General features: G+C 45.6%; 1 protein-coding gene across 4 annotated transcripts in view; it reads right to left on the bottom strand.

The window, feature by feature from the left end:
* XPNPEP1 (X-prolyl aminopeptidase 1) overlaps nt 1–17,745 on the bottom strand; it is a 29,776-nt gene extending 12,031 nt beyond the window's left edge. Inside the window, exons 1-10 of one of the 4 annotated variants that reach the window (XM_021399314.1) lie at nt 17,596–17,745; nt 16,993–17,080; nt 14,224–14,348; nt 8,768–8,831; nt 7,065–7,169; nt 6,683–6,775; nt 5,658–5,801; nt 5,178–5,273; nt 2,842–2,923; nt 1,703–1,913 (exon numbers count right to left, since the gene is read on the bottom strand). In XM_021399314.1, the coding sequence (XP_021254989.1) occupies nt 1,703–1,913; nt 2,842–2,923; nt 5,178–5,273; nt 5,658–5,801; nt 6,683–6,775; nt 7,065–7,169; nt 8,768–8,831; nt 14,224–14,340 (912 nt within the window). In that variant the 5' untranslated portion in view covers nt 14,341–14,348; nt 16,993–17,080; nt 17,596–17,745. Of the gene's footprint in view, nt 1–1,702; nt 1,914–2,841; nt 2,924–5,177; nt 5,274–5,657; nt 5,802–6,682; nt 6,776–7,064; nt 7,170–8,767; nt 8,832–14,223; nt 14,349–16,992; nt 17,081–17,370; nt 17,549–17,595 lie in introns of those variants that run through there. The other 3 variants (XM_021399315.1, XM_021399317.1, XM_021399318.1) reach the window with 3 other exon arrangements.

Genomic DNA, 25,610 nt, shown 5'->3' with positions numbered 1-25,610 from the left:
GTTTAATAAGAAACTGGATTTTTGCCAATGTCAATATTTGGCTTTGGTGGAAACAGGCAGCAAAGGGATTTCCAGCACTGAGGTTCTTCAAAGCACCCCAGATCAGCTGCTCAGCTGTTGTGAAGTGGTGCAGAGCTAGTGAAAAACATCCAGCACGAGGAACTGGGAAATCTCTGTCTCTGCCAGTGCTTTCTAAAGTGTTTTTAATCAAGATATTTCAGTTCCTCCCCTCCTGTTCTATGGCATAGAGCTCCTTGGGGCAGGGCCTTTCCCCACGTACACAGAGGGCATCCAGCACTGCAATGACTTCCACTGCTAAAGGGACTCATTAAATTCCTTAATCTAGGCCAGACCTGCTGTACTCGTCCATAGGTATACCCTGTATAAATCAGCTACAGCAACTTACCCGAAGTGGGGCTATTCTATTGACACCAACTACAATACAAGAAGGGATTTTCTAATCTGAAGACAAGAGGTTAACGACGATTTCTCCTGGATGCTCCACTGAATCTATGCTTTCTGTTACCCTCAACAAAAAGGCAGTGGGCAAAATGTCAGTGCTCCGTATTCAGATGCTACTTGCACCTAGAAACAGATTCATGGGGTCAGAAAAATTAACCCTAAACAGAGGTAAAACACTGCCTGTCTTGCTCACGTACATGTCCTGTGGTTTGTTTTTTTTTGCTTGTTTGTTTTTTTTAAATAAACTTACAATTCTCAGGTAGTAAGCTTGGACTATTTAGTAACTCAACACAAGAACAGATTCTGTTCTGTGGATCTGGTTGTCCAAGGCAACACCTGGACAATACCCACTGGTTCCTGATTCCTAGTCATATTGCTGTGTAGTGTGTTTACTCGCAGTATTTATTGGGTACTAGATGTCAGTGTAAACTGGATGATGTTCCAGAGAGAACATGATTTATAGCAAACAAGAGATGAATACAAGACACATGCCATCTGGCTCAACAATTGGTGCTCTGTCCTAACCTGAGCATCTGCTTTCAAGACTATCAGGGTGAAACGTAGGACTCCCAGACAGCCAGGTTCAAGTACGTGGGTAACATACAGCACACAGAGCTGTACTAAAGTTACTTAAATGGTACAAATGTCCCACAACAGATGTGCTTGCTTCATGGACAACCAGCGCCTGCAAGTTATCTGTGTCCTCACAAGGGTCCTTGCTGCAACAACTCTTGTCACCCTGCTCCTCCTGTCTTCGACACAAGACGTCATATATTACCTCATTTATTTCAGTGGCTTGAGGATATAAGGGGAACCATCTTCAGACACTCAGACCAAGTCCAGTGCTCCCTCTCGAAAGTCCAGCCCAACTTTTCTGCTTCAATTTCTGTTTCCACCTCATACTGCTGGTCCACATAACACTGATGCTCCAGCCATGGGCACACTGACCCGAGTTCACCCTGCTCTCCCTCTCCCTCCCTTCTCTCTCACTGTACTTGTCTTATCTTAAGCTGACAATTCTTTGGGTAAATCGGCTTAGTGAGTTGGAAGGGCAGCCCATCAAGAGCAACCCCAGGATTAAACAACCCCTCAATAACTCAGTATGGCTGGATGCATTCCGCTCCAGCCTGCAGCACTGTTTGCAGAGTGGAAGCTGAGGCCAGCTGCCCTCATTAACACCATTCATGACCACACTGAACAGAGGGTAGAAAAGCCTTTTCCCTTTGCAAGAGCCACACACCTTGGGAATGGCCTCAGTTAGAGCATAGCTGGCTTTGTCACTGAGCCACACTTTCTCCTTGGGTGAGAGGCCTGCACCAATAGCCTGCAGTTCTGTCAGAATAGATCCATAGGGCATCACTTGGATTTTAAATTCTGGTTCCAGGGTACTATCAAGCTGTAAATGCTCCCTCACAGCTGGGTCCATCATCCGGTCACCATCAATGAAGAGCCTGAGAAAAAAACAGAGCAGAGAGGTAGGACCACATCTGACAGCAGCCAGATTAAGGTAGGGAAGGAGAAACCACACTGTTTTGGTGATATTTCAGGAGAAAGGAGTTTGTCAATTACGCCTTACACTCTGCTCACTATTGTTTTATCCAATGGCCTTCATACAGCTGAAATTCTGCTTTGAAATTATGATGTATCATCCTGCTGAGAAGGAGCTGACAGCATTTTTGTTTGTATGACAATCAAAATGGCTGAATGCCACCACTGTGCTTCAAGCAAGAGAGAGAAACAAAGTACATAACGGCCATTCCCTCATTTTTAAGGGTAACATCTCAAAATAGAAAATCTACTGTTGCTTTAAGTACCGTATTGTTTTTGCTTTCACTGAACTGGAAAGTTCAGCTCACCCTTCACACACACAGCCTGTACTCAGTCAACAAAGGTTTTACTCCAAATGCATCTATCTAGCAGCTTGGGCATGATTCTAGAACACCTGTGCTTGCGGAAGCTCATTTTATGGTGCAGTCACAGGAAAGAAGCCTTCTGTCATAAACCACCCCTGAAACTTTACTATGTGGTCTCAGAAGCATTGAAGCAACTCATCCATGGCATTAGAGAGTTTTCCAATACCCAGGCTAGCATTCACTCTTACCCACTTTTCACCCAGGGCCCCAGGGTGACACAGAGGGATCAGCTGTCCTGCCCAAAGTCACCCACAAAGTCAGCCAAAGTGCTGAGGAGCACAGCAGAGCACTTGGCTAACTCTAGCTCTGATCAGTGGAAGAAAGTAATTAAAATCAAGGATAAAAGGGCTCAGAAGCAACATTAAAGCATCTGAGCATAGGTGTTTTAAAAAGACAAAAGCTTTGTTGAAACAGATCTCTCAGAGAAAAATGCATCTTGGGGAAGAGAAGAGGGGAATACAAGCACCTGATTGTGTTCATTCCTATGACGGCGTATGCAAAAAACACAGGATTGTACTCAACATCAGAGCCTCGGAGGTTGAAAAGCCCTGGAAAATAAGAATGCCAAGAATCACAGTCCTGGTTCATCTCTTGCAGCATTAAAGAAAACCAAAAATAATCTCACCAAAATACAGTCAAGCAATGAGTCATCATGGGTGCAGGCCAGGGGTCCAGCTCACACCCAGCTGTCCCCACTTCCTACTGTTTTTCTGGCAATCCTAAGGTTTTGCCAGGAGATGGCACCAGAACTGCAGTTTAAACACTATAATCCGGCAAGGAAACTAGGTTTTAACTTCTAAAGGAGGGCTGGCTTGGAAGAAAGTAGGTACGGGCAAAAAAAAAGTTATGGGAATGTAAAAAAAAAAAAGAAAAAAATGTATTATTCGTCCTTTCTTGTCTGTGCAGTGTAGTAAGAGCTCACTTCTCAACAGCCAGAAGAGTTCAAAGTTAAAATAGGATATATTATTTCATTCCAATCCTTCTTTTGATACTAGAGAGAGGAGGGAAACAATAAACAATATCAAAATGCCTCTTTTTGGGCCTCTTATTTGGGCTTCCAGTATCTCAGATTCAGACTGCAGTCTTCATTTCTTTTTTCCACAAAGATTTAATTCCTCACAAATCCAGGCAAAGCCAGGAGGGGAAGGAGATGTCCAGTATCTCCAAACTTCTGATTTTAGGGTCAGATAAAAACCCCAGGATATCCAATTAGCTGAAATGAGTTACTCAAGGCAATAAGTCCAGACAGCAGGACAGCTGGGGAAAAAAACAGCATGTCCTAAATCACAACCCGGACTGTATTCACTGAACTGTGCAAATTCTGCCATGAAAGTAAAAATAGAGTTAGATTCTCCCCAGGGAAGGAGTAGGTCACTTGAAAGCAGGAAAGAGCCACAAAGAACTCTCTACTGCAAGGATACAAACTTCCTTGCTCAGTCGATTCCCAATGCAGTAAGGAGGCAATAGACTTCTTTGTAGCCCTCTCTCTCTGTCCCCAGAAACTTGGCTGGAGTTTAATACAGGAAATTGAATTAAATAAAATTAAAGGGACCTTTCCATTCCTCCTTCAGCTTAGGACAAGAAATCAATCAGGCACGTGGCAGTAAGTTTCTCTCATGACCTCTTCTGGTCCATCTTAAAAACCCCTGATTCATAACCAAGTTTGGCTTTGCTGAAGTTAATCTGAAACCACCTCAGGCACCAATTTATCATTAATTTAATTGGAGATGCTCCTGAAAAGGTAAGACAGACAATCTGCTCACATAGGCCTCCCCAGAGAGGAGTCATATTCACCACTCCCGTAAGTACTTCTTTCATGAAACAAGCCCTATGCTCAGCATCCCAGATCCAGGAGAGCCCACAGACCTCCACAAGCTGGCTTCTCCCAGTGCCAGTGACTTTGTGCTTGCGGTACTGGAGCTAGGAACATGCCATTTTCATTTTCACTTTGTCAGAATAGACATAAAGTACATTCATTATCAGCACACACCATGTCAGGACTATGTTCCCCACTACACCAGTCTATACAGTGGGATGCACAAAGGATACACAAAGCTAGTTACAAGAGTCACAGGGAAATCACTGCAGTTTCTGGACATGCACCATTCCCACGTATTGGGCTGGAAGCCAGGATGTGGAGACTTACTTAACCTGGGGTCCAAAAAACAGAGGGGACCTTCTAACAGGACCCTTGGACCCTAAGTTGAAGTGATTTGTAGACAAAAGTTGAGTTCTGACATATTTGTTTTATCCAAAGCATTTGCTAAGCACTGGAGAGGTAGACTGACTTAAAAATTTGTGAAAATTAGGAAGATGACTGTGAATGCTGCATACCCCGCCCCTGCTTTATGTAAACAAAGCCACATGTTGCACTGCTTTATTTATAGCACAATCTCCAGAGCAGAAAATAGCCTCCATTTTCCCATAGGATGAGGCAGCATGAGGATATTTTACAGTCAGAAAATCTCACAGGTCTTTTATTTTTCCCCTGCAGGCTGCCTCAGGCTTATATTCCAACATTCCGTTTGCCCAGACTGTTTTTCAAAGTTGGTGATTTGCTGCATTTCCTAGGACAAAAAAATGTACTCAGGAGTTGTACTGGTGTAAAAAGGCAGCATGCAGAAGTACAGATTTGTCATTAGTGACCTCTTTTCTTAACTGCACTTGATATGAGTTAATCGACCTCTTCCAAACGCACTGGCCATCTTGAGTGCCTCTCACTCTCTCAGGGTTCTTCCTTTCCAAAGCAGGGAGGGAATTTATTTAATAGGAAGAACCAAGAAGGGAAATGCAAAGACTTACATGCTACTTCATCCAGAGCTGTTACCACAAACCACAGGACTTTCCTCTCAGCCATTTTTGAACGGAGGGCTACAATTTTATCTCTCCAGCTGACCCCTGCAAAACACAATGCAAAAGGCTACAATCACCAACTTTACCGGAGATAAGGATGGAAACACAAATGCACTGGATTTTGGAGATATTCAAAGCACACTGTTCTGCTTGCGCTCTTCAGTCCAGCCTAGTAACCTGATACAAACTATCTCAAACAAGGTGCCCTCTCCAGACATCCACAGATCTGTTTAGAAGTTACCCAGCTTCTAGCAAACGGTCATGGGAACTTTCAAGGACAAAAGGGTCATTAGTCCGACCACTTTCTCAGCCTAACCACAGAGGAACATATTAGGTTCCAGTAGAGTTTTTCTCACTATTTTGTAATACAAAACCAAAGGGAGACAGAGCAGTAAAACCAGCCCGTCTACGGGGAGTCAAGTTTCTCACCTGTGTAACTCAGGTCTAGCATGATGAGAGGCTTGCAGGGCCGCTGAGGACGGTCTGTCCAGATTGTATCAATCAAGTTTTCTTTGACAGGTACAAGATCATGGCCAGCACTTCTCAAGACTTTGGACATCCTCTTCCACTGGTCTACCAAAGGGAAAAGACTTAAGAGCGGTAGATTCAAAGAACACATACCAGTTAAACAACAGCTCCATTCACTGGGGGTGAGCTTGGGAATCTGAGTCTCCCACTTTCTTTCCAGGCTCCCCTTCCACCCTTTCCCATAAAGCACAAAGGAAATGCTACTGCGATTACAGTTTCACAAACACAGTCAACTACAGCCAGAAGCAGATACAGAACCCTGCATCCCAGGAGCCTCATGCTTCTGCTGAGGAACTGTTAAGCTGGGAGGCAGAAGTCACTGGAAGAAGCCACCTCAGAGAACACTATAATAATCTCCTCTACTCCCGTGCAGAATCATGTTCGATCTAAGGTAGATGAGAGACACTGCCCTGAGCCTGATTCTTCGCTCATATGAACCCCAGTGACCTTTCGAATAGGCCGCATGTTCTGAAGCATGAATATACAAATACGTGTTCATCTGATATAACTGGCATCGCTCCACAAATGTGTTTCCTACAGAGAGAACTGCAGAGATGCTGAGATCACCACGCAGAAGGAGTAGTGCAAGCTCTGCTTCGGTGTTCTGGTTTACACGCTGGCCAAGGCAAGCCTCTTTGTGCTGAAGTGCCTGTGACAAGCACAGACAAAAGGAGGTGGACTGGGATGCTGCTTTGCAGATAAGGTCACTGTAAGTCCACTGTAAATCCAGAGAGTTTGCAGTCAATGCACTGCTGCAAAGCTCTCACAATACATGCCCAAAACCAAAATCCAACCTATTTTGTATAATGGTTTAACTCACTATCACCCCATTTAAGCCGAAACACAGCAACATTAAGCTGTATATCACCACACAACAGCCTAGCCAGAGAAGCAAGGACTCAATTGTGAAATGAAGTAAAACCAACCAGCTGGAATTATGAAAGGGTCCACTCCCACCTTCGAGCCTTCTGGGAGGACACTCACCAGCCAGTCTTCCTGAGTAGGTGTATCTTTCAGACCTCCATGGATTAAAAAAAAAAAAAAAAGAAAGAAAGAAAAAAGAGGTTCAAATAAGCCATCACACTACCCAAAAAGTCAAGTTCATCAAACATTTCTTAATGCATGTCTAGACCCATGAGCAAGAAGAGTCACAGGACCACAGGACCCTAAAGCAGAAGCAGGATCTGAGAGTATATCTGAGATGTCTCTAAATCTCATGTGATGAGGTATCCCTACAGCCCATGTTGTATCATGGGCAAAGCATCCAAGCAGCCTGCACTTATTCTCTGTTCCCATCCTCCTGCATACCCATTTTCATGAGTGTCCAGTTGTTATCCATTTGATTTGCTGCCTGCAGGAAGTAGCGTCCATCTGTCCACATGGCTGCATGCTGTTCAGTTACAATGGCAGTACCTAGGCAGGAAGGCAGAAACATGAGGGTATTCAGAGGTCAGAAACCACTGTGCAAAGACACAGATGGCAGTGAGCATGTTTGAAAGGCACCTGAATTCCCCTTAAAAGCAACTTGGCTCACTGTTCAGTAGTCCCATTTCAGTGGAGATATTCACCATCTCCCCTACACTATGACCTTCAACATCCCACCATGGAGAGTACGTACAGGTATGCAGCCTAATGAACTGCCTCAGATACATTCAACTTAGGCATATCTCATCCAGTGAAACTGGGTAAATGGGGCTTTTCAAATCATCTGCAACAGAGAACATGATCTCCACCTGCCTGCTGTCACACTAACATATACCATGCATCCTGACTCCATCCCATCTTCTTACAGGGAAGAAGCTGTGCTCTGGTAACTCACAGGAAGAAGGTGTTACTTGGCTAGCAGGAGTAGGTATCACTTCCAGATGTCAGCTGTATCCCTTTCCCAAATGCTACAGCTTTAGCAGAGATGGTTGAACAGGAACAATGAACAGAAACTTCTGCTGGTTTCAGTATTTGTCCTATTCCACTAATTCCAGATGGAGAGATGCAGACAGACAGACAGGAACTGAAGCCCACATTAGCACAGCAGAGTCTCTAAATGCAAATTTTTTGTCTTCTTACTAACCTCTGCCCTCCCAAGCCCAATTTTAAGATGCTTCAGCTTGAAAATACATGAAACAAAAGTGCTTTCCATCAGGTGAATTTAAAAGGTGAGCTCCTGGGTGACACTTCACTGATTTGCTGCATGCTAGGCTGGGAACACAGACCTTCCAAGTACATAATAAGGGCTCAAAATAGAGAGAAAGGTTAAGAAGAGGCCATGGGGAAGGCATGAAATTAACATAGGATTATCCGTTAGCATCAGCCTGCAGCCCTGAATTTACAACCTTCCACACGAGGTCCCTGAGCAGTACATAGGAACTGATAAATGGACCTTCCAAACACACAGGCAGCAGTACTAATTAAACCAATTTACAACTGGGGGGAAAAAAGACCTAAATAGATTAAAATGACTTTCCAACAATCACACAGCAAAGAAAGTTACATAGCTGAGGGTACAGCTAGAGTAAAAACTAGGTCTCTTGACACAGACCTATCCTAGAGCCAAGAAAACATCCTGTCTCAGCAAGATAAGTAAACTTTTCCACAGCACTCAACTTCCAAATGCAACGTTTCAGCCCTGTCCTTGTTTAAATAGAAGGGCTAGCTAAAATCCATCTACTACTCGCCCAACCCAAATGGGCAATGTAAAAATCTGTTCATGCTGCCTTCTCATCAAAAGAAATGAACATAGGTTGTGAGCACCACATTGAAGAGTTAACAGCATTTCACTTTATGAGAGGTTCATTCAGGGGTCAAACATTTTCTGAAAACTTGTTATTGCACTGATATTACATAATTCCAGTGGGCAGCCAAGACATAATTCTGCAGATGCTGAAATGAGAAGAGATTGTCCAAACAAGCTGGATAGATTTCCTTTTCCCATTGTGCCTCTATGCCATGAATGAGACTATTTCTTTACAGGAGAATTCTGTAGGTTAGCAAAATCCCAAGTTCTGGAAAAGTACCTGCAGAGCCATCAAAGCCAGAGATGAATGCCCGTCTGCAATCACAGGGTGCAATGTACTCACTCTGGAAAACAAAAGAGGCAGAAATTATTTATAGCAACATGGAAAAAAATAAATCAGCTGATGACAAAATACTCTGATAAGCTTTTTTAATTTTTTTTTCCCCTACAGGGCGCCACAGAAAGAAATTAGTTAAAAAAGCCTGGGCTCTACTCCACTGGAACATTTAATCATCTGTGATTATACTGTATTTACATCCAACTGGTTTGGGGCTTTTTGTGTGTTTTTCTTGTTGGTGGTTTTTAAGCTGCAGCACTTTTCTCCCATAAATGTCTGTAAACATCTGCAAATGCTGAAGCACTTCAGTGTTTATTTCACACTCAGCCTCCCCTTTAGGCAACAAACAAATGCTGCCTTTGAAGCTGCAATGTGAAAGGAAGGGAAACCAGAAGCGCCCCTTGATCTCGAGACCTGAGTAATCAGCACACAAAATCTGTAAAATTCACTATCTCCAATGAAGTCCCCTCACTGGAATTTAATAGAATTCCTTTAAGGCTTTGCTTTCCACAACAATGATATTAGGGAAAAAAAGAAAACATCAAGGTGATAAAACTGTAAAAACTTTAAGCCCTTAGGACCTTCCATAATTAAGGTGCCAAACCTCACTTCTTCCCTACCTACTCAAACCCCAATTACACCAGAAACTAAGGCTTGCTGGGTGAGAGGGAATCACGGACTCTTAGTCCATCCTCATCCCAAGTCCATCACAAACACACACATTTGTGGGCACTTTTGTTGGCAGCATTATGAACAGTCTGAGAACGCACAGATACCCACCAGTTGCAGAGGCGTACCTTGAAATGGCCCACACATCATTTGTACGGGATCCCTTTCTGGCAAGTTCAGGTCAGAACTGCTGAGCAGGCCTGTTCATTAACTAGCACAACTCAGCAAATCAGCTTAATCCAGGCTGACAGCACTCATGTTCGAACTGCAAAACCCATGGATTTGTACCTTACAAATGGTCTGAAACCAAAGTGGGTTCCTGAACCTGGAAAGCTGCTCTCTCCCCAGCTGTGGGGAGAGAAACACTTTGGGAAATGAGCTGAGAAACCACAGCCCAATTCTCTGGAGGTTTTAGTTCCTGCTGTGATAGACACTGCATTTCTTTGTCTCTGGATATGACTATTTTTAAATCATCTGCTCATTAGATAATGAGCAAATCTGCTCCCCTTCGCTGTTCTCCTAAAGAAGGGAGTGGGTTCAAAAGCACAGAAGTGAGAGATAAACACAAATTGCAGAAGTTCTCAAACCACCCCAAGGTCAAAACCCCTGCAAAACAGCCACGTCTCTCCTCTCCTCAGAGGAGTTACCATCAGTCCCCACTAACCTGCTGAAACTGAGTCTCAGAAAAGCAAAACCCATGGCCCAAAAGAGGATCTGGCTGAGCAAGTTTTGCTCTTGACTGACCGGCAAGAACCCTGGGATTACACCCAAGAAATCCTGTCTTTTATCTAACCACTAATAGGCAAACAGGGCAGGTATCGAGGTAGTCCCGCTCCCTGTGCCTCTTCCCATCCAGCCTCACAGCCCCTGACAGGCCATCAGGCACACGCAGCAGCTGCGGGGGTGAGAGGGGCCACAACACCCCTCAGGACAGGAGGATGCCCTCCATGCACCTCTAGGTGATGGAGTGACCTCACCTCTGCACCACTAACCCTCCTCAAAAGAACAACAAAGGCATCAGTAGGCAGAGGACAAAGCCTTCCAGGAAGACAATCAAATGCCAGTTCCCACAGGCACCTATCTCTCAGCAGGAGGGACTAGGTGATGCTGGAGAATAACCATTCATTTCTAAGTTTCCTAACAACGATTCACCCTGTGGACTGCTTCAACTCCTCCTTCTCTAAGCCTTTCAGCCCACAGTTGGGGTACCATCTCCCCAGGGGTTCAGTGCCTGCCGAAGATGCCGGAAATCTCCCACTGTGCATCATATCACTAAGAATTTCTGAAGTCAGACCAGCAATTTATCTTCCTTTTCTCTTAATCAACACAGCAGAGAGAGATTTCAGGCTGGTTTGCTTGTCTATCAGCTTTAGATCTGCTAAAAGCTGATTAAACTAAAAAAGACTTTGACTGAATGGGAAATATCTCATGCTGTCTCATTCACACACAAACCCAGAGAGTTTTAAGAGTTTACAAGGAAGCGGATGGGGTTTAAAAGGGCTTATGAGGGATCTGGAAGGGAAGAGGGTTCATTCATCTGTCAGTTTGAATTCCTGCACTCCCCACCTGTTCTGTTCCATGCAGCAATCCCCACTGTGCAAAGATGAGCCCATACTTTGCACAAGCTAAAATTACAAGGGGAACACCTGTGTATGCCACACAAAGTACAGGCCACAGCAAGGTATTTCCCTGGGGCTTGTCACGCAGCTCCCATGGCCTTCAACCTGGCCCTTCTCAGGCTTTTTGTGGCTGCTCTCCCTGACACCTGTCAATCCCAAACGTGCAGACAAAATGGGGGCTGCATCAAAGAGGCTCTCAACCAAGCTAGGAAGAACACAAAGAAATGAGTGGTGCTTATCACCAGTCTGCATGTCTGTTATTAACTTCTTAAAAGTTATTCTGCTCAGGGCATTCTAATGTCAACCAAGAACAGCAATGAAAACTGCAGTTCACTGCCCTTAGAGCTACAACACCAACACCATTAAAGAAGACATGCTGCTGTGTACCTGGAGGGAGCTCAGTATTTACTGCCAAAAACCTAGCTGCGTTGGTAAGATCTGGAACAGGTCAGTGCAACCTGTGCACAAGCCATATTCTCTTTTGCTTTATAGCTCTGCTGATTCCTCAGGCTAAGAACATGTGTTTTAGAGGAGCCAGTCCTGAGCAGAAGACTGCATCTCTGCCAAGCCAAACACGGTGACCTGAGCTGAGCAGGTACTTCCTTGATGTGGAAGACCAGCCAGATGTGACCAAATTTGTTTTCACTGAGTCAAGACTTGAGGTGTAGAAGCCAGACCCAGGTTAGCTGTGACTGGCTCCAAACCCAAGCTCCAGTACAAATACCATTCTCTGCCATCAAGGAGAAAGTTCCTTCAGTCTCTGAATATCCTCACATGGTAGACTCCAGATTCAACGTCAACTGGACAACTCAACATAAAAATGGATATTGCATGTACAACTGCAACACCCCGAAATCTTAGACAAGCATTCTTAGCAGAGCCACAAAGAAAAAACATGCCTCATTCCCAAAAGCATGGCATTTCACCCTCTCACATTCCTTTGATAATTCACGCCATGAGATCTACCTAATACTCACAAAACCAAGCGGGATTCTCTGTATGGACTTCAGCCCACTTTCAGCTCTTCTTTCTCAACAGCCTCTGGACCATCCAAGCTTCCAAGGAAACAGTTTCTTCTGACTTCTTAATACCGGCACCAAAATTTCAAAAATCAAAGGAGCCAATACTAAGTACTGGCTACAAAAGCCGCAAACCCAAGGCATTAGAAGCCTTGGATAAGCCAGAATCAGAGCCAGCTGTCTGTGAGAAGCTCTGCAGGTTTTTCATCTCCTTACACAGCTAAGCATGGAAACCAGAGGACAGAGCTGGTGGCAAGCCTCCAGGCAGCATTATAGCCTAAGCCTTTTGGCACTGGCTGGAAAACCAATATTAAAAGCATCACAAAAGCTCAAACATTCCCAGTGACACTGGTTACAAAGAAAAGTTAGTCAGCAAGTTGTAGCATCAGTCCAATTCAAGGGGTTTCTTTGCAATCAAAAATGGAATGTTTCCCCTGGTCTAAAACCAGTGTCAACACCGCAGGAGGGAAATCCCTCTTTATTGATCTGTTTGTTGACATGGATCCCCTGGTAGCATCAACAACAGTTGAGAGAGGCAAAGGCAGGAATAAGTAACTTGGGCTACGGGGAGGAAATGGCTCAAGCTCAGGTATCATTAAACCACAGTCTTCTAAGTCATGAAGGGAGCTGGCTAAGAACACACTCTTCAGGCCTGTAAAGTTTCTATCTGCATACAGGAAACAAAGCCTTGCTTGGAACACAAGAAAGCTGCAAATCTCAGCTCATCACATGTTATCTGGAATCAGCAATGGTGCTCTGGGATTACCAGGTTTCCGCCTATGCCTAAAATTGCAGCAATTCCCAAACCTCACAGACAGACAAAATCCTGCACTAGTCAGTCAAGAGGCACAAAAATCAGCAGCTTTTAGTAATCATTTCCATTTAGATAGATTCATTCTGCAAAGAAACCTGATCAACTTGCCCAGCAGGAAATAGCAACATGGGGTTCTCTACTTAACTGTATTCTGTCAAGGAAAAAGAGAGCAACAGAAAAACCCAGAAGTCCTGAGGGTCACATTCTTCAACTCACATGACAGCACTTAACATCTAGTGAAATGAAACCAGAGTTATATATGGACAGAGGCAGCTTGAGGCAGGAATGCAGCAGACAATAGCAGCTGCAGAAAGCGCCTTCCCTCTACCTGCCCAAGTTTGGTCTCCATAATAGGAAACATGATGCTGCACACATGCTCCCAGGGCACAGGCAAGTCTGGACCCAGCACACCTCAGTGCCAAGTCGAGGGCAAAGGTTCTGATTGAGTTGCATTTTGCTCTAGTGCACCCTAGGGTAAAAGAGAGCTTTGGGTGTGAGCCAGAAAAACTTCATGTCTTTTGTTTCCTGAATATGGCTGAGGAGGAAAAAAGGCTTTAGCTGTTGTTAGGTCTCCCAGCAGAGCAGACATGAGTAAAACAAGCAAACAAACAGGCCGGGGAGGTAAGAGGCAGGTCAGTAATTTAAAATTAATGTCATAGACTATGCGAATCAAGAACAGTGGAAGCAGCACACAAAACAGCTGCCACCACAGGTTATCACCTTGAGCCACTCCTTTTCTCTTTAGCACACAGAACTGTTGAATGCAGACCAGCCTCCAAAAGGAAGCGTCATTGTGGCACCCTCCTTTCCTGCCTCTCCAAAGGCCTCTCTTCATAGGATCTAAAGAGCTTTATCATAAAGCAGCAAATTCCAGCAAGAACTGGATCTAGCAAAGGAAAAGCTCTGCAACCACCAGACATAAGAGGATGTCTTGGTCAGGAGGTGCTAATGGTGAAACTAAAGCCCAGATAATGCTTTTTCCTCCCCACATAAATCCATCCTTTCTAACAGTCAGGATGGGCACAGCAAGTGCTCTGGCAAGCTCACTTTTCTCCCTGAAGACCGTATGATGAGAAATTGCTGGTGGAACATCCACGCTGATTTGTTACAAGAACATAAAAACTTCAGCCTCTTGAATAGATTCCAGAAACTTTTTCCAACACAACATTTCTCAGGTTACTTGGGCTGTTATGCTAGAACCATGAAAGTTAGTGAATGAAGGGTGATTTTTGTTACTTCTGGCAAGTATAATCATTCCCATAATTCAACCATCCATACCTGGTGGGCATCTCCGGAGGGCACTATGTAGGCTTGTACAGGCTCCTGGACATACCTGGGACTCTTCATCACTTGTCGCAATTGTTTCAGCAGTTCTGTTGTAATTTTTGGACTCATCTTCCCACCTGCAATTAAAACAATGCACAAAACTTCAGAGCTTCTTCAGCCATCTCAGGCCACTCACACACACGGGCTGGAGGCAATAACCACTAAAAACTCAATAAACTCCCTATGAGGACAACTGTGCCAGCATCACCCTTCTCAGCCAGAATTTATGCTGTGTTGTCAACTTCACTCACATCCCTTGAAAATGAGAGATCAGGCAGAGCCCAGAGAGGCAAAACCTGGTCTGCACTGTTAAGGCTCTTCACAATCTGGTGAAGGACAGGCTTGCCAAGCTTAGCACACATGCCACCCCTTCATGGCACCAGGAACCCTAGCAGCTCAGATATGCTCAAGAGCTTGAGGAGCCCTGTGACAGCCAAGAAATGTCCCACACACAGGAAGATACTTTCAGACCTTTCACTCGGGGGGCAAAAATATTGTGGCTTACAGGCCACAGGAGCACACACTGCTGGGAGAGCAGGCCATGCATTTTGGGGACTCAGAAATAGACGGGTTAAGAAAGCAATTTCTAAAACTTTCACTACAGCCCAGGATGTCATACTGGACTGGGGACGAGATTAACTCAGATAGAAGAAATCTGTTCCCAAGGACATACACAAGAACTTCTCTGGGTGCATTTACCTCTGGGCTGCAGGCCAGCTCACACAGCAGGAACACAACTGTAATAGGAGGAATGGCCCACTGAGCTCCTACAGGTGACTGCAAGGGGAGTTAAGGCAGCTTAAAGGAACCTTCTCTAAAGACCTTTGGCAAAAGCTCCACAGAACTCAGCTGGGACTCAGCAAGCAGGAGTAGAGCACAGGTGGATGGAAGGGAAAGCAAGTGCAGGGGTCAATCACAACCCCTTGCAGTGGTTCTGCAACAGATGTGTCTTTGGCGAGGCAAGGAATGTCAGCCTCTCCATTTGCTACCCAAAAACCACCAGTAGCTGAAGCCTGCTGCGAGCACCGTGCAGTGATGCAAGAGGCTATGCTGCTGTGCTGGCATGCCCAAAGGCTGCAGTGGCAAGTGCCTGCTCACTGCACAGGATGTAGAAGCTGTGCAGGAGGCCTGGCCTGAAAGTCTATGAAAATCAAGTAACTTGAACATTTTCAGAGATTGCCTCCATTTTCTTCACTCATATCTCCTAGCAGTGCCTAAAAAAACAAAAATCCCCTTCCCAGTTCTCTACTATTCTCTTCTATTCCCTTTCTACTATTCTCTATTCTATTCTCTCTCTACTATATTCTATTCTCTTTCTCATTTTTTACTACCGACTGTGATCTTGTAACTTTAATGCTACCATATTCCAGGGCAAGGTGGATAAGCTCGGTCTTCCCTGAATGTCATGCTAGGCAGTATTTTATTCTGACCAGTTTGTTTAACAACTCATTTCACAGCCATGTCCACAAACAGATTATAGATGGCAGAAGCAAATAGCATGCAAGTCTCAAATACTTTTTACTTATCCATGCTCTCAGTCTATTTACACACCAGTAGCCACCGAAAGCCCTAAGAAACATTACGGTCTTGTGCCAAAACACAATAAGGTACAATCTCTGCCTTGCAATGTTTTGTCATCTAAACAGGAAGGCCACCCCCATTCCACAGGATCACAGAAAGGCAGTGTGATTTGACAAAGGCCACACAGCAATGCTGTGACCAAGCCAAGAAATAAATCAAAATCTGCTGCTTTCAGGTGTAAAGATCTCAACACAAGTCCACTGTTCACACCTCTCAGCACAACAGGTTCACAGCACACCAGACACGTGTGACAAACCAGCCACCCACAGATACTGTTTTAAAATCCCGAGCACAAGAAGCAAATAAAGATCATAAGTCACCATTCTCTACACCATCAAATTGATAACTTGACCTCAGTGCTTTCACTGGGATTAGATTACACCTCAGATTTATTTCCAGGACAAATTTTGTATTTTTTTTTCACAAAGTTTGCAAGCTACGCTGAACTTTATTATACTGTGATTGTTTCTGCCTGACCTCTGTAACAAGTTGCTGTAACATTCTACAACATTGCGGCTGATTTATGTTCAGAGAGAGAAAAAACACAGAGGTGAAAGCAACAAGGACACAGCTTTCTTTCTAGACCTGTGCTTTGTCCCCAGGAGACAGAAAGTCTCATTTGAATAGGCAAGGAATGACAAAGCTTGGCCTTTTAACAAAGCCCCTTGCTGACAAGCCATGGTTTTCTTATCAAGTAAAAGGGATTCTCTCAACGAGAAAAAAAAAAATTTAAAAGCACTCTTGCTGTTGAAAGACTCACTTACAATACTAAAACACAACTAAGTGTGACCAGAAATGAAAACCATATTAAGGAGGTCTTCTATTTTAGATAACACCTAGAGCATAAAAAAAAATCACTTTTAAAAAGTCCTCCGAGTAACATTGTCTTTAGCTTCCAGAGAAAGAGAAGCTCTTTTCTCTGAGATCTTTGGTCATCACTCACTCTGGTCCCCCTATAAATTTTAACAGGTGGCCTTTCCTGTCATAGCCATAACCATAACCCCGCACGAAGCTAAAGCAGCTTCTTTATCATCAGGAATCATTTCAGTGCTTAAAACCAAACAGAGCCACAATTAAAGGAGCAAGGCACAGTCCCATTCCCTGCCCTACCCTGCCAAAGGTACCAGACCACCCTGTTACCTGCCCACGCCGCTCCCCACGTCCGGACTCCTCTTGCCTCCCCTCACACCAACACCATTCGACAACTTGCTTGGCCTTAGAAATGTGCCTGAGAAAGCAAAGGGCAGAAGTGAAATGCAGCACAACCTTCGCCCCCCATAAAGAGCTCTCATCCCCCAGCAGAGAGCTGAAAACACGCTCGGGCCAGCGATCCAGTTCAGCTTCCAATCCAATCCAAATTCTGTGTATTTTTACACCGATTTGCTTCTGCAACCGTTCCGAGAGACCACTCCTCGTTTTACAGAAAGGAACGCTAAGGCCGAGCAGCAGCGAGACAGCAGCGCCGCTGCGGGGTGATGGCAGCAGAGGACCCCCAGGTGCCCGCGGTGCACCACCTACACGTTACACACCAGGCAGCCCCCGGCGCACAGGCAGGCCGGCTTCAGGAGATGCGGGACCTGCGCTGCGGCCCTCTCGGCCCTCACAGGCCACGGCTGACAGACAGGGCCCAGCGAGGGCGGCTGGGGGGACCACGCCGGGACCACGCCGTGCCCAGGCCCCTCCCACTGTCCGCTGCCCACCGCCCCGCTTGGGCCGGACCCGGCCGCCCCCCGCCGCCCTCACCTGCCGCCGTCCCGCCCGCCTACCCCGCCGCGACGTCAGTGCCCACGTGCGCCGCCGCGGGCCGCCGCCGATGACGTCACGGGGGCGCGGGGCGGGGCGGCAGCGGCGGGTCACGTCACCTCACGTCACGTCGCGGCGGAAAAACGAGCGCGGCTGCGCAGTGCGGCTGCTTCCCCGCGGTAGCGCTATCCCGGCGGGACTGCCTCCCGCGGGCTGTGCTCTGGGGTAGCGCTTGCGGCGGAGTCGTGCTGCCGCGAGGAACACGTGCTGATCAGCTTCGTGTCTCGGAAACAGGCCGGAACCCGGCGGCACGAGCGTCAGCCCGTTCCCGCCATGCCCGTTAAGCCGCGTCCCTCAGTGCCTCACCGTCTTTTTTTCTGAACGCCTCCAGGGACAGTGACTCCGCCACCTCTGTGGGCGGCCCGTGCCAGTGCATCACCATTTTGGAGAATAAATTGTTCCGCACGCCCGACCTGAACCTTCCCTGGTGCAAGTTGAGGCCGTTATCAGTCGTCCTATCCGGGAGGAGAGGCCGAGCCCCAGCTCAGTTCAGCCTCCCCTCAGCAACCCCAGGGAGAGCAGGGAGCAGAGGGAGTGGGCGCGATTGATTTCTCTCTGCTCAGGTCCGGGCTCAGGGCAGAAATAACAAGCACCGCTGCGCACAGAGCATTGATGTGATATTGACGTCTCGTCGTAGCTTAAAATAAAGTAACCCACTGCTAAAAGCACCTTACCGCTTTGTGTTGGTGACAAAAATGTGCCTGCTCTTCTTCTGTCTGTCTTCTGATTAAGATCTCGATTTAATAAAGGTTAAGAAAAAAAAAAAAGCAGTCTGCGTTCTGTGGTTCTATGATTCCCATCTCCCCAGAATGTGCTAAAGGAAGCAGAACATAGAAGGTAAATATTGATGTCTGTAAGAGCTACTTAGTTGCCATTAAGCCCCTTTATCAGAGAGAGATGTTGTGAAAGCTTCAGTACCCAAAGGTGACTTCTAAGGGCTTTTGACTCATTGAACATTAAAATTCAGACTAATTTCCTTCCCTTCCTGGTAAAATTAATGACGGCAAACTGATAAGTATTCTGAGTAGGAACCTCATTGCAGAAGATGATCATCTTGTAAGAACAGATGTATAGGGGTCAGAAAGTATTTTGCAGACATCTGATTAAGCTAGTGACGAGTCCTCTGCAGCAGGCAGCACCCAGCCCATTTGGCAGGTGGAAGATCTACAAAAATAATGTGGTATTACTGCATTTTCTGCCCTACAGTGCGGACCAAGGCAGCAAGAAGACCTAATCCCTTGAGTTCCCAGTGCCAGGGCCCTTTTTTCACCCAGGAGACCTAGAGAGCTCCAGGCTCCTGGGTCCAAATGAATGCCCCAGCTTTACTTCATCCTGGTGGGGAAGAAGTCCAGAGATGCCCTCATCAGGTAGGGGAAACCACTGGATGTTCAGCATCCAGCTTTGACCAGTGGCCTGACCCAACAGGACCAGTGTCAAGCCTGTGGATGAGCACAGAGAGGGCCCAGGGTGCACTGAGGACTGATGCTGAGGTGCAGCGCAATGGAGGCTGATGGATCCCCAGGATGAAAGAGCCAGCAGAGGACTGCTGCTGAAGGCTTGGCAGTACTATTCATTTCACTTGAATAGTGCATGACTAGTAAGTTAAATAAGAGAAAGTGGAATGAGCTTTCCTGTTAAGCCCAAACATTTGATGCTTATTTCCTGGGCATTCTGGGTCTCTGGGAAGCTTCTAATGGGCTTTCCAATGTAGATAATGTAAAATATTTTAATAATTCATTTATCAAGCAGTACTGTGAATGATATATAATCTGAAATGATTAAAGAGATGAAACTGGCCTTTCTAAGCAGCTGTTGGATCTCAGCTAAATGGTGCAAATTCTGTTGCAAAGGTGTTTTATGAAAGCTGTTCAAAATACCTTGCTTTTAATTAACTTATCCTAATTGAGCTATCTTGTATGTTCTTACAATGCTATATTGCAACAGATTACATATGAGAAGGAGAGAGGGAGGACAGCCTGGTGAGTAGCAACCAAAATTGCCTGAGACCAATTGCCATGTGACAGAGCCATTAACCCTGTTGTAATCTTGATCCATATCCAGAGATCAAGGCCAGGATATAAACCTTAAAAGAACTCCCATTATCTTATCAGCCCTCCTATACCCATGATACCTTTATTACAGCTGTAGCTTTCCTTTCATTCACCTTCTCCTGTTGGGCACAGATGAAGTGGAGACTCCTGTTTTGCAATCTAATCTTCCGAGATGGCTCATTTCCACCAGCAAGCCCAGAGCATTTTAACAGCATCGGTCACCTTTGGCTTTTGGTGCACCTCAGTGGGACCGGGAAGGTGAAAGTGGAACCAGGCAGCTCCCCAAAGGCTGCTGATCCCATGCAGGGTGCTGTGGAGAGACAGGAATACGAAATTTGTAGCATGAGGTTTTGTCAGCACAAACATTACCAGGGTATGGTGACCAGCGTGCCTGTGTTTTGGCCTGACAATGGGAAGTGCTGTTATCACACAAGCTTCCTTATCTCCCCAGATAGAAATGCCAGTGAAGCCAGGTGCCTTTACACCTATGGCTCAGCCCTAAAAAAGCCATGTCTGGGGGCAGCACTCACCTCCTCTGGCGGCACTGACCTGGCTCTCACCCCACTCCCCATTCTGCGATCAGTGAGGGATCCAAAGCCTCTGCTAAGTGGTGATGGACAGACATATGGACAGAGCACACAGCCTGGGAAGCCTCATTTCCTTAGGAAACCAGTTATTTACCAGGCATGTGTTTAATTCTGCATTATCGGGACTTCAAGATGCATCTGGCATTGAAAGTGACAAACCAGATGTGGATTTTGTTCGCAGTTAACATGTGCAATACAGCAGATTCATTCATAAATATATGTGAGGACCGCATTTTACAATCCCCAGCTTCCACCTGAAGTCAAAGCCTCTACAAGTGAGACCCATGTACCTGCAGAAATCCCCCTCAGGCTTGAGCGTGTTGGAATACCACACTATACAATGTATTAAATGAATCACAGCATAAGAAACACATGCTTACTCCAGCAGGTGCAGGAGTCTAGACAGAAAGTATTGGGTTACCGTCTGTGCCAGATAATAGGACAAAGTGGAAAAACTGGGATTAAATATGCTGCACGTGTCCCAAGTAGAGACTGTGAAGCTTAACCGTGTCAATCCTGTGATCAGTATTTTGCACCTAGGCCTGGGCACAGGCACGTGCCCTGCCCGCTACACCAAACTGAGAGGCTGTTTGAGGACTTTAGTTGGGTGCCTGGCCGCTTGAACTCCCATGCCCAAGGCAGGACTATCCACAGCCCACATCCATGGGCAGTTTGGGATCATCTGAGACCCCAGGTGTGGTACTTCAGGCCTTTGGGTTCTACAGCCATGAGGTCCATCCACAGAGATGAGCCCTGGGCTTTTCAAACAAGATGTTTTTCTTTAAAACACTATGTTTGTTAGTTGTTTTAAGCTGTGAAACCAAAATTCCAGATGCAGAGTCAGGAAACCTCTTCTGATTTTATGTTTCAACTCAAACATGACATCCAGAGTACTCTGGTTGCTAGGACTTCCCCTCCAGGCTTCTGCTTGGCCCTCAGAAGCTCAGCACAGGCAGTGGAGGCTCAGAAGGAAGCAGTAGCCTGAAAAAAAACAAATGAAGCAATTAAAACGATGCCTGGAGGAAAATGGGGAAGAGGGAGCGGGTTCAGCCTCAGGCCCACAAGGGCTGGAGCAGGACTTGAGTGGACATTACACCTGTCCCTAAAAGCCCTGTGAAACACCAGGTCAAGAGCACAGGCATAAACTCATCTGAACGCTATTGGAAGGTTTTAGCTCTGCTTATGACGTTGGTGGGATGGTCTTTCAGGCCTGCATGCCTCTCCTGTCCTATGTGGGCCACGTCTCTTCCTGCACGGAGCTGCTTCACACCATGGCACCTTCAAAAGAGCCGAGCAGCAGAGGCTGAGGAAAAAAAGCCATAAACAGTTCTGGTTGTTCCTAAATAAGCTTTCCCATTGTTCAAGCGGTGGCATATGAATTCTGCCCCTTTGAAGAAAGATGACCTGTGTTATGGAAAAGTGAGGGTGACAGACAGTCTGCACGAGACACACGTCGCTATGACGTACAGGAAAAGGATGAATGCTTCACACTGTCCTCGTGAGTGGAAGAGCAGGAAGGAGGTGAGTTAGGGCAGTGGGAAACTTCCACCCTGCCTACAGCTGCACTGCCTCAGTTACATCTTTGCTGGGCATTTCCAAAGGTTAAAAGTGCTCCTCATTCATTAAAGGGCTCCTCTGGCTCTGAAAGCCTCATCCCCACCAAACTAGTAACATTTGTGTAGTGAGAACCTGTCCCTCCATGCCAGAGTCCATATTCTATGCTCCTATATGTGTTTTGCTGAAAGGAGAGCAGCACACCTCACTCTTCTAATATCATATGCAAAAAGGAAGATGAAGGAGAAGCAACACAGCCAGGATTCCCATAATCTAGCTCCAGCTCTGCCAGGAAACACAGTGTAAAAGTTCCTGTTTTAAGATGAGAGATGAGTTTCATTGTTAGCAGTCGTTATAGCAACACGAGGTGCCAGCAAGCAGTACGACTCAGCGCGTTGCAGCAGACCCGGACAAGTTCAAGGCTGCTGCCGAATCTTGTTGCCAAGGCAATGCAACATAAGGCAAGAGCTTGGAGAAATGACGGCTGCTTACAGCTCGTGCCAGCAGGATCCGTCTGGTTCAAAGGGAACTTTTAAAAGTAGTGGTGACTTCAGCAGCACAGCCACAGAACAAGGGGAAGAGGCACACAGGGATGGGGGGAAGGAGCCCAAGGAGAAGCATCAGCAACAGGTAGTGCAGTGTTGTGTCTGACAAGGATGTCTTAGCCTGCAGTGAAAAAATGTACTGCATTTTTACTGGAGGAAGTAAAAATAATCACAAAATACTATTTTTTTTTATGTTTGTTTAACTTGGGCAACGGTGCTTGAACTTGAATAGGAACTTGGGCTTCTTCCCAATGGTGCTGACAGCAAAAATGGTTTTCTCGATAAATTTGTTCTGGGACATGGCAATTGTTGCTGCGGTAGTAAAAGGCATGAACTAGCTCATTTCAATTTTATGCTCATTTCCCGACTTCTTAAGCATGCTTCATGGCAAAACATTCACTAGAAAAGAGCTGGGCTGCAAGTTGATTATTCTTTCCTGGCTATGACCATATGCTAATGTTAACATAAACATTGACAACGTGCTCTGAGCTGAAGGAGGACTACTACCCCAAGGAGTCAAAATAGCTACCAAAGCAATAGTTTGACATGCGCTCTGGGATACTAGAGATCTAACATGCAAGTTCTACCAAAGTGCCTCAAATAGTTACACAGTACTCTCAGACGAATGTGCTGACTTGCCTGCGGCCTATTGATCACTGAAAGAAATGATATTTCTTAAACATCTACTACAGAAGTATTCTGATCCAATCCTACTTACATCCCATGCATTTTACATTGTCATGAACTACCAATGGCGAAAAAAACCTTATCTTTTCTAATTCAAGGACTATTCCAGCATGTGCAACTTGCAGTACAACAGTAATATATCCATAGTATTCCTGAGTCTACCGAATGTCCTGTGGTGGAATTTGTTCTCCTGGAACCTGCTATGGGTTGTGGAAAAGTTGTCAGGCCTGCAAGCATTTTGTGCTATCTAAAAATGAGAAAATAAGACATGGGAAATAATTTGTCAAGTGTGCTGAAAGTTTTCTGTGTGCAATTGTGAGCAGAGCCATCTCTATTGACCTCCTCCAAAGTAAAGATTTTAATTAACTGAACATTTTTCTACTAATTTGCAGTTCTTAAGCCACGGGCCAGGAAGCACAAAGTGACTGGTCATGTGCTTGTAACCATCATTTGTTTTTCAGCAGTTAAGTTATGTTCGAAGAAGCTAACAGTGCTTTGCTTGCAACCTTCCTGCTGTTACCAGTACTTTTCCATAGCTGCTGTAGCTAGCTGTGAGATATTCTATGATCAGAAGGAACAAAAAAACAGGTTCAGGCAATTGTGAAGAGAAATAAGACGTTGCCCAAGAGAATGTTTTTACTTTAAGACTGTCCATTTTATAAAAGAAACATAAGAATCACAAAACTGGACATTAGCTTTTTTTTTTTGAACAAGAAAGCAAAAGAAAACTATTTTTAGTCCTAGCTGAATTTCTCTGCTGGTGATTCCACACATGGTGTAACTTCTTAATATATCCAAGAGAAGGTTTCAAAGCCATCCAGAATATCTTCCGTTTTTTCTGAAGAGACGCACATACAGAAACCTGGCTAGTAAAAAGACAAAACCATATGGGCAGGACTCTTAACTCGATCTGCAGGATCCCAGACTGTTTCCAAGAGCTGGCTCTCCTGTCCACCGATCCCATCTGCCCTTGATGCCACTGATGGTAGGACCCTTCTTGGAAGGTGTCTGGTCCGTCTTTGCCACCCTGGGTGTGCCGTGTGATGTCTTCTCCTGGACAGATGGAATATATAGAGGAAATTTGGACTCCTAGAGGAAGCCAAAGCTGAACTATGCTGCAGCTAAGAGCGCCTCGGCACACACTCTGAAACACGGGGGCACAATCAAAGGGCATCCCTTCAGATTCCTTCTGCATCCTGCCCCTGTCCCTTGCTGTGCATCTATTTAGTCACTCAAGAGCCAGACCCAGCGAGCTGGGACAAAACATGGAGCCAAGGCAGTATCATCAAGATAGCTACGGATAGTGGAGAAGACAGAGCTATTTCCAGAGTGATTAATACTATTAGCACATGCTGAAGCTTAAGGCTTAACATAAGCTTTAAAGGAATGGATTTTGATGTAAAAAGTGAATAAATGAGACAACTGTCAGAATAATGAGTGCTGAACCAAATAAAGATCCTTAGCGTAGGAGATGCAAAGCCCTCCCTGCTGGCCTGTTTTCTCTGAAGCTGCTGGTACAGTTCTCATTGCCCTTCAGGCTGGAGAAACAGCCTGGCAATGGCGTGTGGCACAAAGATACCCAAATCAGCATTCAGCAAGCTGAGTACACCATATTTTAGCATGGGCACAGCCAGGGAAGTACTCTGGGAGCCAAGAACAGCTTAACCCAGCCCCGCTGCTGGAGCCTGCTGCATCATATCTGTGCTGCCCTGAGCTGTGCAGACCTGGATACTTGCAAGAGTACCGGTCTGAGGGCTCGTCCTCTGCCTGAATTAAAAGTAAGTCTCGAAGGGGGCATCTCGCTGGATCATCCTCTCATAATCCCCATTGTGGAGTTCTCAGTGCCATAATTGAAAACCTGCTGCTCATGTTTTCAAAGTCAGGTTTAACCTACCATAGGCAACTCCCAGAAGGACAGAGTTTTGCATAAATTGTTCCATGCAAGGATCGGATTTAGAATTTTTCCGTTTTTCTTCTCTTGACACTCTGATCTCACCAGAGAGCAGGCAAACAAAATCTAGTAATAACTGTACAATGTATCTTCTTCCCCAATGCCTTTTTTTTTAATCCCCAGACTTCCACACTATTTGTTTTGCTAAGTATATCAAATTGCATGGCCAGCATTCAAAAATATGCCCTTTCCTTTCTTACACTAGACATTTAGAAAATAGATGCTTCTAATGGATCCACCAACATGCGGTGGGTTTTGTTCCATCAGATGTATCTGTTTCTGTGTAGTAGCTAACTAAGCCTATACAGAGCCACATGATCCCCTTTCCCATCTCGCCTTATGGCCTCTGAGGAATGTTGCATTGGCTGCAAGGGAATTACTAGATCTTGGCAAGACACGCTAATATCCTCGCAAAGACTTGTCAGGGACCAAGACTTCAGCCTCCAACTATTTCCTCTGATAAAGCAGAGTATTCACAGCAGTTCATCAGTCTCGAATCAACAGTTTGACTTTGTCTGAGAGAAATGCAAGATCCACACAGAGCTCTGCAAGCACAGCTGGTGCTGCCTGCCAGGCAGCA

This window comes from Numida meleagris, chromosome 5 (genome assembly GCF_002078875.1).
Source record: "Numida meleagris isolate 19003 breed g44 Domestic line chromosome 5, NumMel1.0, whole genome shotgun sequence".
Classification (NCBI taxonomy): domain Eukaryota; kingdom Metazoa; phylum Chordata; class Aves; order Galliformes; family Numididae; genus Numida; species Numida meleagris.
Note: the sequence above shows the minus strand (reverse complement) of the source record. Positions and strands in the feature narration are given on the sequence as shown.